The sequence below is a fragment of the Stegastes partitus genome, unplaced genomic scaffold (genome assembly GCF_000690725.1).
Source record: "Stegastes partitus isolate 25-593 unplaced genomic scaffold, Stegastes_partitus-1.0.2 Scaffold38, whole genome shotgun sequence".
In the NCBI taxonomy this organism is placed as follows: Eukaryota; Metazoa; Chordata; class Actinopteri; family Pomacentridae; genus Stegastes; species Stegastes partitus.
In genome coordinates, this window is record NW_007577769.1 from 1,221,314 (window position 1) to 1,234,958 (window position 13,645).

Below are 13,645 nucleotides of genomic sequence, written 5' to 3' on the forward strand. Positions count from 1 at the left end.
GCTCTCAGCCAGGGCCCAGAAAGACTATTTCAGCGCATTGATAGCAATCTACTGCTTTATCTCTGCACTCCTCTGCTTTACCTATAGGCTTCTCCAGTATGTCCAATCCGCTCTGGTACACACTGTTTGTGTCTGTTTAACCTGCTTTCTGTCATAGACGCACAGTAAAGACCGACAAAGAGACAAGACGGCTTAAGATAACGATACTCGAGGTGACAACTCGCTACAGACATTTAATGTATTGTGCAAAGCTAATTTGAGCAAATGGTTGTGTTTTGCTGACTTCTGTCATGTTTCTGATGTATAGGAGCACTTTTAAACATAAACTTATCATAAATACTGATTTTAAACTTTACCGCTCTACTCCACCCATAAAAAAACTAAAACATAAAATGTATCATGGGATCACTGCAGCATTTGTTGTTTATTGTTCAGTCAGTATTCCAGTGTTTCTACTTGCAGTCTTGTCTGTCTAGTATCTCTTCAATTAACACCTTGATCTTACATTTGCTTTGTTTTTTGTTTTAGTGGACTTGCAAATGTAATCTTTGAAATTACTTCTAAAAACCCAAAATGAAAAGACTTCATGACATTTAAAGTAACACTTGCCAGTAAAAAGTTCATATATAGTGCTTAACAAATTTATTAGACTATGTCATAAAAGCGAGAAAACATAACTATTTTAGAAATCTTTCAGAAGCTGCTTTAAAACTAAAGATGTTATTTATTTGCCAAATAACAAGCTCAAACAACTAAATATTCCTTTTTCACACATAATAACCAAAAAACTTAACATTTTCCATGGTCTCCTTTGGCCTTGATAACAGTTTGCATTCTTGCTGCCATTGTTTTTATGTCCTTTTTGACAGATTCTTTTGGTATTGAATTCCAAATAGTTTCTATCTGTTCCCACAGACTTGCTCTAGATGAAACTTTTGTGTGATCAATCTTTGAATGTACTACATCCCAAATTTGTTCAATAGGACTCAAATCCAGACTTTGACTTGGCTAGTCCATCAGTACCAGAACTCCAGATTCCTTTTTCTTGGTCAGATCGTCTCTGCACAGCTTTGAAGTATGCTTAGGCTCATTGTCATGTTGGTATATGAACCCTCGACCAATCAGATTCAGTCCAGAAGGGATTCCATGATGCACTAACATCTGACATGAGGTGGTAGACGTTCTCGTTCATGATACTGCCGATTTTCGCTGATTTGCCCACACGATTTCTACAAATGAAACCCCATACCATGATGGAACCTCCACTGTGTTTTACTGTGGGTACAATGCATCTGGCATCAAAATGTTCTCCAGCTTTTCTGAAGACATGAACACGATGATGCTGACCAAAGAGCGCCTTCTTCCAGTCACCAACAGTCCAGTGTTTGTGCTCCCTGGCAAATCTGAGGTGTTTCAACAGTGGTCTTCCTTCTGTCTCCAGTACTTCAAATCTTGAGGTGTCTGACATCTGCTTCAGCTAACTTTGGTTTCCTGCCTCTTCCTTGGTGCATTTTGTAAGCACCTGTCTTGGCATTTGACTCCAAATCATACTTGACCACACTGTGAGAACACTTAATGTCTTTCCCTGTTTGTCTCAGACACCATCCAGCATCATGAAGTGCTTTAATGCGGACTCATCTCTCCATGTTTTACCATTTTAAACAGGAATGACGAATTTCAAACTTGAGTCCACCTTTTTGTATCCAAATCTGAGTCACTGGGCTTCTCTGAGAAGTCAGAAATTAATCAAGCATTACATTCAATTACAAAAACTATTTTTTTCTGTTCAGGAATGCAAGTAAATCACTATAATTTCACATCTTAATTAAGAAACAATAATGTGCTTTACTATTTTTTCAAAACCTAAATTTGAAAATTAATTAATTAATGGATAACAACAACATTTTAGCACTAAAATATAATTTATGTTAAAGAGCTTTTACATACTGGTGTATTAACCAGAAACATACAACATAAATTAAAATGACTGATACAGTAAATTCGGGCCAGCTGTGGCTTAAACCTTACATTGGGTGAGGGTCCAATAAATTTAAGCACAGTCTAACACTGGAAAGAAAAGGTTACTCAATACCAACTGGGGCTGTGTGAAAATGTTTTCCCTCTCTCGTGCAAATCCACCAAACACAAAACTGACCTGATAAATGGTTGCAGCTGGTTTAGACACTCCCACTGACTAAACTTCTATTAAAAGTTAAGTATTTAGATTTTGTTTTCTTTGAAAAAAAAAATTAGGGGCTTACAGAGACACCCCATCAGTGGAAATGTTAAAAGTTTTCCCATTAAATTCTAAGAATCTCACAATTAAAGAGTGGTTTCATGTTTGTCAAACCTTTTCAATGCTATGAAATCATGTTGGCCACCTGATGTACATGTGCTCTACATCATGAGTGTGACAAAAGACAGGAGGCGTCTAGTCAGATATATGGCATAGTTTTACTTTCACATTTTTTCATTACAGATTAAATCTTAATTCTAACACAGGTATTGGACAGGTTCTTAACACCGATACATGAGGCTGCATTAGCTAGTGGATACTGCATAGACACACACACAAACTCACGTACACACACTCACAGAATGACAAAAAGACTACATTTTTTCACTACAAATTCAATGTCCTGTGATTGCTGTGCAGCCACAGAATGTACTGTGACTATGTATTAGAAATGTCTTTAGGCTTTATTTCTTACCTGCTTACAGCCACACTCACATTCACACACATGCATACCGAGTCCCCTGTAGTTGTAATGGACATCTGGGTGTCTTACATCCTGTCCTCTCCCACAATGTCAGTGCTTGTGTGGGACAGGAATCCCAGATAGAGTTATAAAGTTGTGGATGAATGGCTAAGCATTCTAAAGTTGTTAAACATCTGTGTTCTCGAAACATTTACAGCTGTGGTCGAGTACACACCAGAAATATTAGCATTATTGATTATAATGCTTGACTGAAGAAGCAGGGATATGGATGTGTGGAAAGACTCATCACTTTATCCAAGCTGGGATGGTGCTGGATTTAGCTGCTGCAGTGGCATTTGTACTGCCCGAGTACAAAACTGTTCTATCCTTTAGGCGGCTATGGTGTATGTGTTTAGCTCTATTCTAATCATAGCTAAAGCTGTGCACTCATTCAGAAAAAAAACAACAGGTGTCTATATAGACACTGGTGCAGCAACCCAAACCAGTACCAGCATCTTCTAGAACCATAATGTCTCTAAGATGTAGTCATCCCTGTTTTGGTCTGTCTCAACCACAGGCTCAGGTGCTTCCCATTGAAAATGTTAGTTCAGTAGCTGTGCACTGCTCATCACAGGAGTCAAACACCCATTTAGTCCGCATTTCTAAAGTCTTCTCTCTTATAAAACTACTAGGGGATGCTTTAAATAAAGCATGAATATCACCTCTGTAAGCCTTGTCTTAGAGAAGATGTAGTACTTGAAAAATTTACATGGACAAACCAAACGTAATCAGATGATTGTTTTATCTGAAGTGTTACCAAAACAATGTTCCAGCTCGATAAGGGTAAAGACTACAATGATGAAAACCATGTGTACAGCTTGTAAACTTCTCTACCTCCAATAAAGAGCTGCTCACAGATGCCCCTTAGGTTTTTCAATGACAAGCACCTGGAACTATGTTCCAGGTAGTGGATAAGACTGACTCTAAAGGGTTTAAAAGACAGTTTTAACACTGCAGGTCTCATCCCTGTACTCCTCATCTACATAGTATCCTCTCTGTGCCATCCTTCTACTTGGGCAGCCTGGATTAAATAATCAACAGCATTCTAAAAAAAAAAAAAAAAAAAGCACGATGGGAATGTCTCAGAAAGCAATAAAGTCATTCACTGGCACATATTTACATACACATCAATAACATAAACAAGTGCAATACTTCATTGAAACAAACGGCTACTCATTACAGGGCTTTAGGAGAGGAATGAGGCCATTTAGTGGAAAAGTAAGGGAGCTCACACTAGAGGGTCTCAAAAAAGATCCAATGCCTTAAGTGCATTTTCAGTGGGAATGCCTGACAAACCCCCAGGACTCATTTCATGGGTAGGAATTATGGGGGCCATATCATAGCTTGTGTGATTTTGGTGATGGGGTATGTGCACACCTTACAGCTTCTCCCATTTGACTTCAAGGAATGTTCTACAAATTAAATCTCTCACACACATATACAGAAATTCATAGCATCAGTACTATAGAGCAATCAGGATGGAGTAGAATGAGACCCCAGCACAACCACGGGACACACAGACAGACACTCACACGCGCACACGCACACACACCCACACACCCACACTCCTGGCCATACACACACCAGCTACACAGGTAAACCAACAAAAACAAGAATGAAGCATCATGTTAATAAACAAGTAGAAGATGAACTGGAATCAGAATCTGGGACAAGAATAATGACAATAATATTGCTGCTGCTGCTAGCAGCGGCTGCTTTTTCCCTTATGTAGGTTACACCTTTTTTTTCTCAAAGACTCTTTGTTGGAGGGAGGAGGAGAGATGTGGCAGGAGGATTGGTAGGAGAGGTCGCTGGTGGGGATGGTGGGAGTACTGGTCACGGTAGAGGTCTGGACTCTAGAACTGTTCAGCCAGCAGCTCGCAGAGACGCCTGGACACTGAGTCTTTGCTGCAGCGCAGAGTCAGACGGTACATCTACACACAGACACTCAGAGTTAACAGAGCCAATATTCCATCCAGGCCAAAAATCAGAAGAGTTAACATAAAAGTGCAATGGCATGTCCACATAGACAGCCCAAGGGTTATTTGTTTTGAATTATACATTGTTTCTATCGACAAGAAAACTAGCTTTACTAATATCATTTTGAAAAAGTACATTCAAAAAACAAGTGACAACAGGAAAGTTATCTAAGTAAGGAGTTTTTGCTTGAATTGAAAACATAAAGCACATAAAAACTGCTGTGTTCCTGCATAGAGATCCAAATATTGGAAACAAGATCAGCAGCAAAACGACAGGACTCCAAAACCTGCCAGATAAATGGCTCAAGGAGGAAAACATGATTATCTTAAAGGGTGAAAACATGGAGAACACTGGTTCTCACTGGTTAGTTGGAAGGGGTTCAATTAGTTTAAAATCTGGGGAAATACAGGCTACTGTATCTGCTGTACTGTAATATTTATGACAAGGATACTTTCCAGTGAGCATGCGTCTTGTACCTGTGCCTGTGCATTTGGCTCCAGTCTTAGCAGACAGCCAACCTGCTGGCCCTTGGTCTGGATCACTCCAGCACACACGTAGTTCTCTGGGTTTGGATCAACATTGTCCAGCAGGGCCGTTCCTAATCCCAGCAGCTACGTGCAATTTATCACCACACACGAATCACAGAGAATAAAGGAGAAATAAAACAACATCAGACATTAATGAGGAAATATCAGAGTCATCTTGGCTGTACTATACATAGTTTTTACTTTTGCCATTGTTTTTTTTGTTTAAGTACATTTTAGGTGCTACACCAACAAAAATGTGACTACGCAAGAGTTGTCTGGACTAAGGGTGGTAAATATACATTTTCATACAATTTTAAAACCAATTACACAGAAGTATCTACCATAATATCAAAGTAAAGCTGAATGGCCCAACTACAGATAAATGCCTGGTTCTAAGCAAGATTACTTAAGTCTTAGGTACTGTGCATTCAGAGGCAGAGCCTTTATTATGTATGCTGATTTTTTTGGGGGGGGGGGATTTTTTCTGGGATTTTGCCTTTTTGCACACCCCAACCTGTTCGTAGCCCAAAGCCACCACTGTCAGATGAAGTTAATGCAGAGATTTGTGACGATAGAAAGTTGTCGAAGAAGCACAGAGAAGAATGAGCTATTAGACGTGGGTATACCTTAGCCTTGAGTACTTCGGTGTCCATGCTGTGATTGGCCTTGAATATCTTTTGTGCTTCTTGCTGAGGCCTGAGGAGAGAAACAAAGGAGTTTAGAAGAGAACCTGATGGAGTTTCACATAGTTGAGTCGCAAAAAAAACCCATGGCGTGAACAGTTAAGTCACTTTGGTATGGTGCAAGTGTTTTTCCTCCGCATTACATGGCAAGGTAAAGTTGTTGACTGTTGGAACTGTGCCAGTCACAAACTACAGTAAGAGTCAGTCTTTTCCTGTCTGAGCAATTGTCACAACTCATCTGCTCTCTTAGCAAAAGGATAAGTATCTTTGTAAACTTACAAAAGTAGCGAAAATAACAAAAACTGTTTCTCCCTATGTTAAGGATAGATGTAGGGGTTGGGTGAAGGGTATACAGTGGTTATTGTTAAGTTGTTTTATCCATCTTTTGAGAAGTACAAATTGGGATTAATTTGTAATTAAGAAGTAAAGAGTACTACAAAAATAAAACAAGGCTGATATGACGAACAGGGTCAAACTAAAATTAAAACAACAAAGATTCATACAGCAGCAGCTACCGAGAGCTGAACAAAGAGATACTTAAAAAAGTAGAACTCTCTCTAGTCACTGTCATAGCCACATATCTGTACACACAGGGTGGAGACCGTCATATGCTGGCTGTGGCCAGCCCTGCATCCATGCAGGACCACACTGTGAGGCTGTGGTGGAAATGCGTGTCATCACGGTGTAGCATGGCATGGTGCAGTTAAAGCAGGCCAACTTCTAGTGGTGGAAAAACCCTATAAATGCACCGGCAAAACCAACACACACTTACTGGCTAAGCTGTTTCCAGCGCTGGAAGAAGTCATTTGAGGCCATCTCAGTTGGCTGGAAGAACTTGTTGATGGTGACGGGCAGCTTGAGGGTCAGGTTCTGCAGAGCTCCTCCATATCTGACCACAACAAAAACACACAGCAGGTCTACCTAACTGTTGGCATGTTTCTGGCTGTAGCTCCACTTGGACAGGACATATTTCTCATTACCCATACCCAGGCCAGCTGATAGCCTTCCCTGGGCCCGGGACAAGGTGATATTAGATGCATTTGATGTTGATGACCATGACTTAAAGGCCTAGAGTGTAGAGTTGGTCTACTGGGCACAGTGTTAAATTGGTTCACCTCCTACCTTAACGACTGAACTGTTCCTTGTGTCCCACTCCCATTAATTGTGGTGGCAACCCCCATGGTTCTATCTTAGGGTGCCTTTATTGTCTTTATATAGGCTGTCCCCATTTATATAAAACTACAATAACTCATCTCACTGTTATGTTGACAACATACAGCTGTTCCACTTATACATGACCGCTATCTATCTATCTATCTATCTATCTATCTATCTATCTATCTATCTATATATATAGATATACAGATATATAGAGATAGAGAGAGAGAGCCAGCGATTGAATACTGGAATGCGAAAAATGTCTCTCAGCTGAATACAAACAAAACTGAGGATATTATATTTGGTTCACCCAGCTCAGCTGTTTGAAAATGTGCACAATTCTGTCAAAAATCTTGGCATCTTCCAGGACTCTAGTTTCATTTTAACACATGTTGTGAGCGGAACAACACCTGTATCTAGAATGCGTGGTCACTGGTAAATCAGTACTCCTGGCTAAAACTACACTCCGAAGACAAAAGGTCCCTCCCAAGCAACTAAGTTTTTTCAACAGAATACCTCTGTTGGAAAAAGCTCAGATCAAACCTTGACTAGAGCTTTTTAGAACACAGAGTCAATTGAAAGAAGGTACTTTGTTTTGATAAAACCAAAACTGAGTTTTTTGGCCATCAGACTAAAGATGCTTTGTTGGGTGGACAACAAACATTAAACACATATCATCCTCACTGCAAAGTATGGTGGTGGTGGCAGTAGCACGATGTGGAGGCCCTAAAGAGCTGGTAAAGGGTAAAATGAATGTAGAAAAGGGAAATCCTGGAGGACAACCTGATGCAGTCTGCAAGAGAACTGTGACATGGGCGAATATTTGTTTCCCAGCAAAACAATGACCTAAAGCTGAAAGCTACAACTACACATAAATTAAAACAACAAGGGAATTGTACTGGAGTGGCTGAGTCAAAGCCCAGACTTCAATCCAATGGAGAATTTGTGACAGGACTTGAAAGGGGTTGTTCACTCATGATCCCCATATAACCTAACAGAGCTTGAGCAGTTTTGCAAAGAAGAATTGGGTAAAACAGCCTTATCCAGACATGCAAGACTGATTGAAACCAATTCACACAGGCTCAAGGCTGTAATTGTGGCCAAAGGTACTACTACCAATTATTGATTGAAGTGAATCCTTATTCTATATTAAATGTCTTTAAAGAACTAACATTACTTCCATTTTCACTTTGATGCGAGACAGTATTTTGGTAAATTTATGCCAAAAAAGCCAAATTATATTGACCATGTTGAAGGCAATCAAAGACACTGTGAATGCTTTTTATTAGCACATTTGTTTGTACTGATCTAGCTCCACAGCACATTTTTAATATGTTAACTCTGTTTCTGCTACTACATTACTTAGGGCTTCCTCACAATTACTCCTCTTAGTCCCACTCACAACACAAATGCAACGACAACCAGGCTTTCGTGGTTTGTGCACACAAGCTCTTTTTCCAAATTAAATCCTGTCCATAATTGTCAAGTTCAAATCAAAAATATATAGTCAGACTTTTCCCACTGCTTTTAATTCTTCCTGAGGCTGCCTGAGCATTGTCTACTCTTTGTTGATTGTGGCCCAATCTCCTAAGTTTTCTCTCTTTAATCTAGTCTATATGCCTCACTTGCTATCCACTGTGGCCATTACAGTTGCTCAAAGGGAATCTTTGGATTTGCTGGGTTTTCTATGTTTAATTTTGTAGGATTTTAACCATAATTTGGTAGAGTATGAAATATTGTCGGTACTTAATATTAATATTTAGGTTAGCCCGGTAGATTTGTATTATATCTAAAGTTGTTGGTTGTTAACTGTAATATTCCAATTAGTCAGGTGTATTTATGTATTAGATATTATTGTGAGGTCTTAATATCTACATTTGTAATGTTTATTTCTCTGTTTGAAATGTGCAATGTAAACAATGGTGACTTGACTTTAATTAGGTCATTAATAGAGGTCAGTGCACAGTGTGATTCATCTGTGACAATGGGAAACATACAAGAGGTTTGTCCTTAAACATTCTAAACCTAAATCTTTAACGGCAGCATTGGAGTAGGGCTGATTATCCAACTTCAACATCTCACTTGCTAGAGCTTCACTGTTCACCTTTCGGACATGGATTGGTTACACAAGCTTACCTGAACTTTATGTTGAGGAGTGGGGCATCAGAGAAGTCAGTCAGACACTCGATGTTGAGGACCTGCTGGATCTGGGCTCCTCCCTCTACCAGTGGTTCCACCGGTTTGGTCTGAACATTGAGCTGTGGCCGGTTGTCAAGGACCATCAGGAAACTGCACCAGCTGACTTGCAACCAAGCCCCGCTGTGTGCACTGCCTACACTGACTCAGTGTAGCCCTGGGTTTTGTAAGTAGGGCAATACTGTATTGATTTATGAGACCTCCATATTGCCTTCCTAAATTTTACACTGTATGTTGTGCCAAGTCTGTTTTTTCCTGGTACAATGACTTTTCTTCAATAACAATGCAAAGATCAAATTCATCAAGCCTCATTAGGGAAGTTACAAGTCAGCTTAACAAAATCATTCCAGGTCAAAGTGCCAAGATTTTCATTGGTTAGACTGAGGTCCTGTCCACATGTACATGAGTACGTTTTAATTGTAGCCTTTCATCCACACAGAAACGAAGTTTTAGGTCACTGAAAATGGACTTATGGAAGTCTTTCCAGGAGGAAGATTTTCAGTTTTGATGTGTAGACAGGGATGACTGCAGACCTTTGAAACTGCACACTCTTGTAGTTTTTGATTTGTTTTCCAGGCTTGTTAGTACAGACAGAAATTATTTCTAAAACAATTCTAAAATGTATTTTAAATGCGCAACACTAGTGAATCCAGAGAACAACATTAATTTTTATCTTCACATGTGCCTCAAATCCTGCTCTCCTGAGTCAAAGTCCTCTGCTCAACCCATTTAGACACCACGTCTTTTTCCTAATACAGACCTTGTTACCCTTTATACTGTCACTTCATCTGGAATAAAAAGAGCTGTGATTGGCTAAAATCTCCAGTCACAGGCTACACTTTCTAAAGACTGAAAACAGAACCAAGAGGAGGTGCAGGAAGTCCAGCTACCTCTGTGACCACTTGCATTGCAATATGCTGAAAGGCTATTATGGAATTTTTGCCTAATAACGCTAGGAAATACTGCTTACCCCCTCTTTCATAGAAAACCAAAAGTTAAATTTATCTCATGTACAGTCCAGTCAGTATTGTAAGTATTTGGACTGTGACGCAATTTTTGTAATCTTGCATCTGGACATTAAATCAAACAGTCATGATGTGAAGTCTAGGCTGTCAGCTTTAATTTACCAAAAATACTGCATTAACTGTTAAGTGACTAATTCCCCAGGTTGTTGATCTCAAACTTTACATTTTGCGAGTGGTAGAATACACCTGTATTAGAGAGTTTTGACACAGAAGGAATCGTGGCTAGTGGATGAGATTTTGTCTCGGCATTGTGATACCTGGAGTAGATGTAACAGTTATGTGGTGGCAATTTTTAATAGAGCTCAAATGTGTTTATCAAAAACTAAAAGCTTCAAGTAGCTATCTCTTGAAAATCTATATTCCAACCTTATCTTGATTAGTTTAATTCAAATGTACTGTGTTGGCCACAAAGTCAAAATAGCAAAAAATTGCATCACTGACTGTGTACTGTGAGGTAAGCGCACAATGCTACTGCTGTTTACTCATGGATGGCATCAGAGACAAGGCCTAAAATGCTTCAGGTATAGATGTACAGCCACTTCTTCATGTCACTCCAGTGTCAAAAGTTTCCTCTAATTAATTCCACAGTTAAATAAGTTCAAGCTGCTGAAGTTGACATTTCTACATTTTCATGCGTACATTACAATGACAGAGGGGTGAATATTTACAAATGGTTTTACACGCTTTGCCCCAAAAATATGATTTCAAGCTTTGGTAGTTTCTAAACATACTAAAACATAACTGCACAGAAAAGGATATGAGACTGCAGCTCCCCAGGACAGCTGACTGTGGTGGTGAAGCTGGCAAACTGCACTGATGTCTTGTTACCGTAGAATAAGTACATTCTCCCTGAAAGCAACATACAGTTGTTAAAAGCGTGCCTCATTTATTGACATGGCTTGTTATTTATGGAGTAAATAGTAAGCATATCAAAGACATCAGGACAAGTCAACACATCAAGCCACACCCACTTAGAAGCAAAATGAGCCAAACTACTCCCACTTATCAATGCTAGTGCTTATGCTCCACTTGCCAATATGTTGTTTGTTACACAGCAGCAACGATGGGAAACTGGATAACTAGAGTTCAGGGTCCTCATTTATCATCAGTGTGTACGCACAGATGTGTGCGTAGAGCATGTGAACGAACATTCCTACACAAAGCAGGGAATTTATCAACTTGTACTTATACTTAGGAATGTGCATAAATTCATGCACAACTGTGACCATGCGTACGCACATAATCTAGCGGTAGAACAGTGAAACTACAAACAGAAAGCATTCAGGGATTTTGACCACCGGCACATTCCAGCGTGAGGTTGGAGACATATGCAGCATTTCCCAGCCATCAGTGAGCAGGATCATGCCGGCAGTGTTGGATGCCATAATTCCCCTGGCCAGAGCCTACATCCATTCCCTTACAGCCATCACCAACAAGCACAAATCAAACGGGGACTTCACGCCATCGCTGGATTCCCAAACATAATTGGAGCCATAGATTGCACCCACATCACATTCAAAGCAGCATCACTAAACAAACTGAATTCCGTTAATAAAAAAGGGTTTCACTCAATCAACGTACAAATAATTTGTGATGCACATTTGTGGCTATCAAACGTTGTTGCCCGGTGGAACACACAACTCATTTATTGAGCAGAACAGCTCTGTGGGTGTGCGTCTCCAAGCAGGAGCTGTTGAAGATGGCTGGCTTATTGGTGAGTGTTACAGTGTGTGAAATGTTTTTGCTGGACTTAGTATGGTTATTAAAACATCTCATCTGTAGGTGATCAGGGTTATCCACTGGGTGGACATTAGGTATTAATTTGTCCTCCTCCAGTTGCAGTCATTTCTCTTTTATGGCCTGTGACGTGTTTTTTGGCATTGAGCTTAACACTGAACCAGTTTTTAAACATTTTGCCAGCAATTTCTCCTCTGACCCAACAGATATAACTGTGGTGGTTGTCATGTCCCATGCAGCATTTTTTCTTTTGTTCGTTATCCCAACATTTCACGCATCAAATAATATTTTCTGGTTTGCTATGCCTCAGCCTTGCTGACAAGCACCTTGATTTCAGTTTCAGTTTCTGTTATTTCAGTTTAAGTTCCTCTTTTTCGCCCTTTTTGTCATGATGATGATGACAGGTGAAGAAAAAATAAATCTTCACTTGCTTTATAAAGAGGCGTGTTGTTGCTGTATGTGGTTAATTGGAGGTGTCTCTGAAGGACAAGTGCACAAGCACAGTGGTTAAGAACAAGTGGGATTTATCAACACTGATGACTTTCTGATGTGCTTAAGACCCAAGTACGCATGTTTGATAAATACAGATTTTTTTGTACTTACACACACTCTAAATTTCATGCGTACGACAGAATTTAGAACCTTTTCTACTCACTGATGATAAATGAGGCCCCAGGAGTGACGAAGTGTGACATGGAATCTCTAGGCCACACTCACTGGGAGACACGGAAAATCACACTTGACCAGTCATTAAAAAAAAAAAAAGTGCACAACAAATAAAGCCAAATCATGCCCATGTCTTGCTAAAACCCACTAGACCACTCTTTCTTGCTAAAAATCTGGGCCCTTGCATTCAAACCCACCAGATCACAGCCATTTGGCAACAAATCATCCCAAGCAATGTGCTTGTGTTGACAAACCAGTTTTCTGTGACGACCACTCACCCAGATTCTGGCGATACTCTGACTTGATGCCAATCTGAAGCAGCTGATTCTCAAACAGAACCCCATTGTTCTTGCACACAAATCTGTAGAGCGAAGATATTTAAATGGTTAATAAAAAGTTAGACTTCACTTAGACCACTGCTTCTCTAGACAGTATTGTTCTTAACACAAGCGGAAGTTCAAGTTACACAACCAATGACATACATACTGCTCACTTTTAATTAACTAGTGGTCCAGGTATATTATTACTATAGATGCTCTGACCAACAGCTGAGAACGTTGGATCAATGATTGTATAATTGCACATTCATAGTACTAACTTAGGCAGAGCATCCACATAGCGTTTTTCCTGAGCGCCAATGTCTTTTTCCAATTGTTCCTAATGAGCAGCGAGTATATACAGCTGCCAAGAGTAAAAGCCCAACAGCCAGGGTTGTTTTTCAACCTCAAGCATTTGTAGTTGAAAATTTAAACTTTTCAGAAGTGGTCCCTGTGGCTCCTGTTCAGGCAACCAGTCATATATCAGACAAAGCTCATCAACCTGGTAGCTTGTTCTGGCATGTCTGTCTAGCCCAAGCTGTATGATAAGTCAGACAAAAATGAGCATTAATATATCAAAGGAAATGCTAGTCTATC

General features: G+C 39.8%; 1 protein-coding gene across 3 annotated transcripts in view; it reads right to left on the minus strand.

The window, feature by feature from the left end:
• Positions 1 to 2,435: 2,435 nt before the first annotated feature.
• Positions 2,436 to 13,645, minus strand: part of ap2a1 (adaptor related protein complex 2 subunit alpha 1) — a 40,204-nt gene continuing 28,994 nt past the window's right edge. For all 3 annotated transcript variants that reach the window (XM_008303488.1, XM_008303479.1, XM_008303496.1), the window contains 7 exons: positions 13,010 to 13,092; positions 11,088 to 11,177; positions 9,244 to 9,367; positions 6,722 to 6,838; positions 5,893 to 5,962; positions 5,216 to 5,350; positions 2,436 to 4,693 (listed from right to left, as the gene is read on the minus strand). In XM_008303488.1, coding sequence (XP_008301710.1) covers positions 4,616 to 4,693; positions 5,216 to 5,350; positions 5,893 to 5,962; positions 6,722 to 6,838; positions 9,244 to 9,367; positions 11,088 to 11,177; positions 13,010 to 13,092 — 697 coding nt within the window. In that variant the 3' untranslated portion in view covers positions 2,436 to 4,615. The remainder of the gene's footprint in view (positions 4,694 to 5,215; positions 5,351 to 5,892; positions 5,963 to 6,721; positions 6,839 to 9,243; positions 9,368 to 11,087; positions 11,178 to 13,009; positions 13,093 to 13,645) is intronic.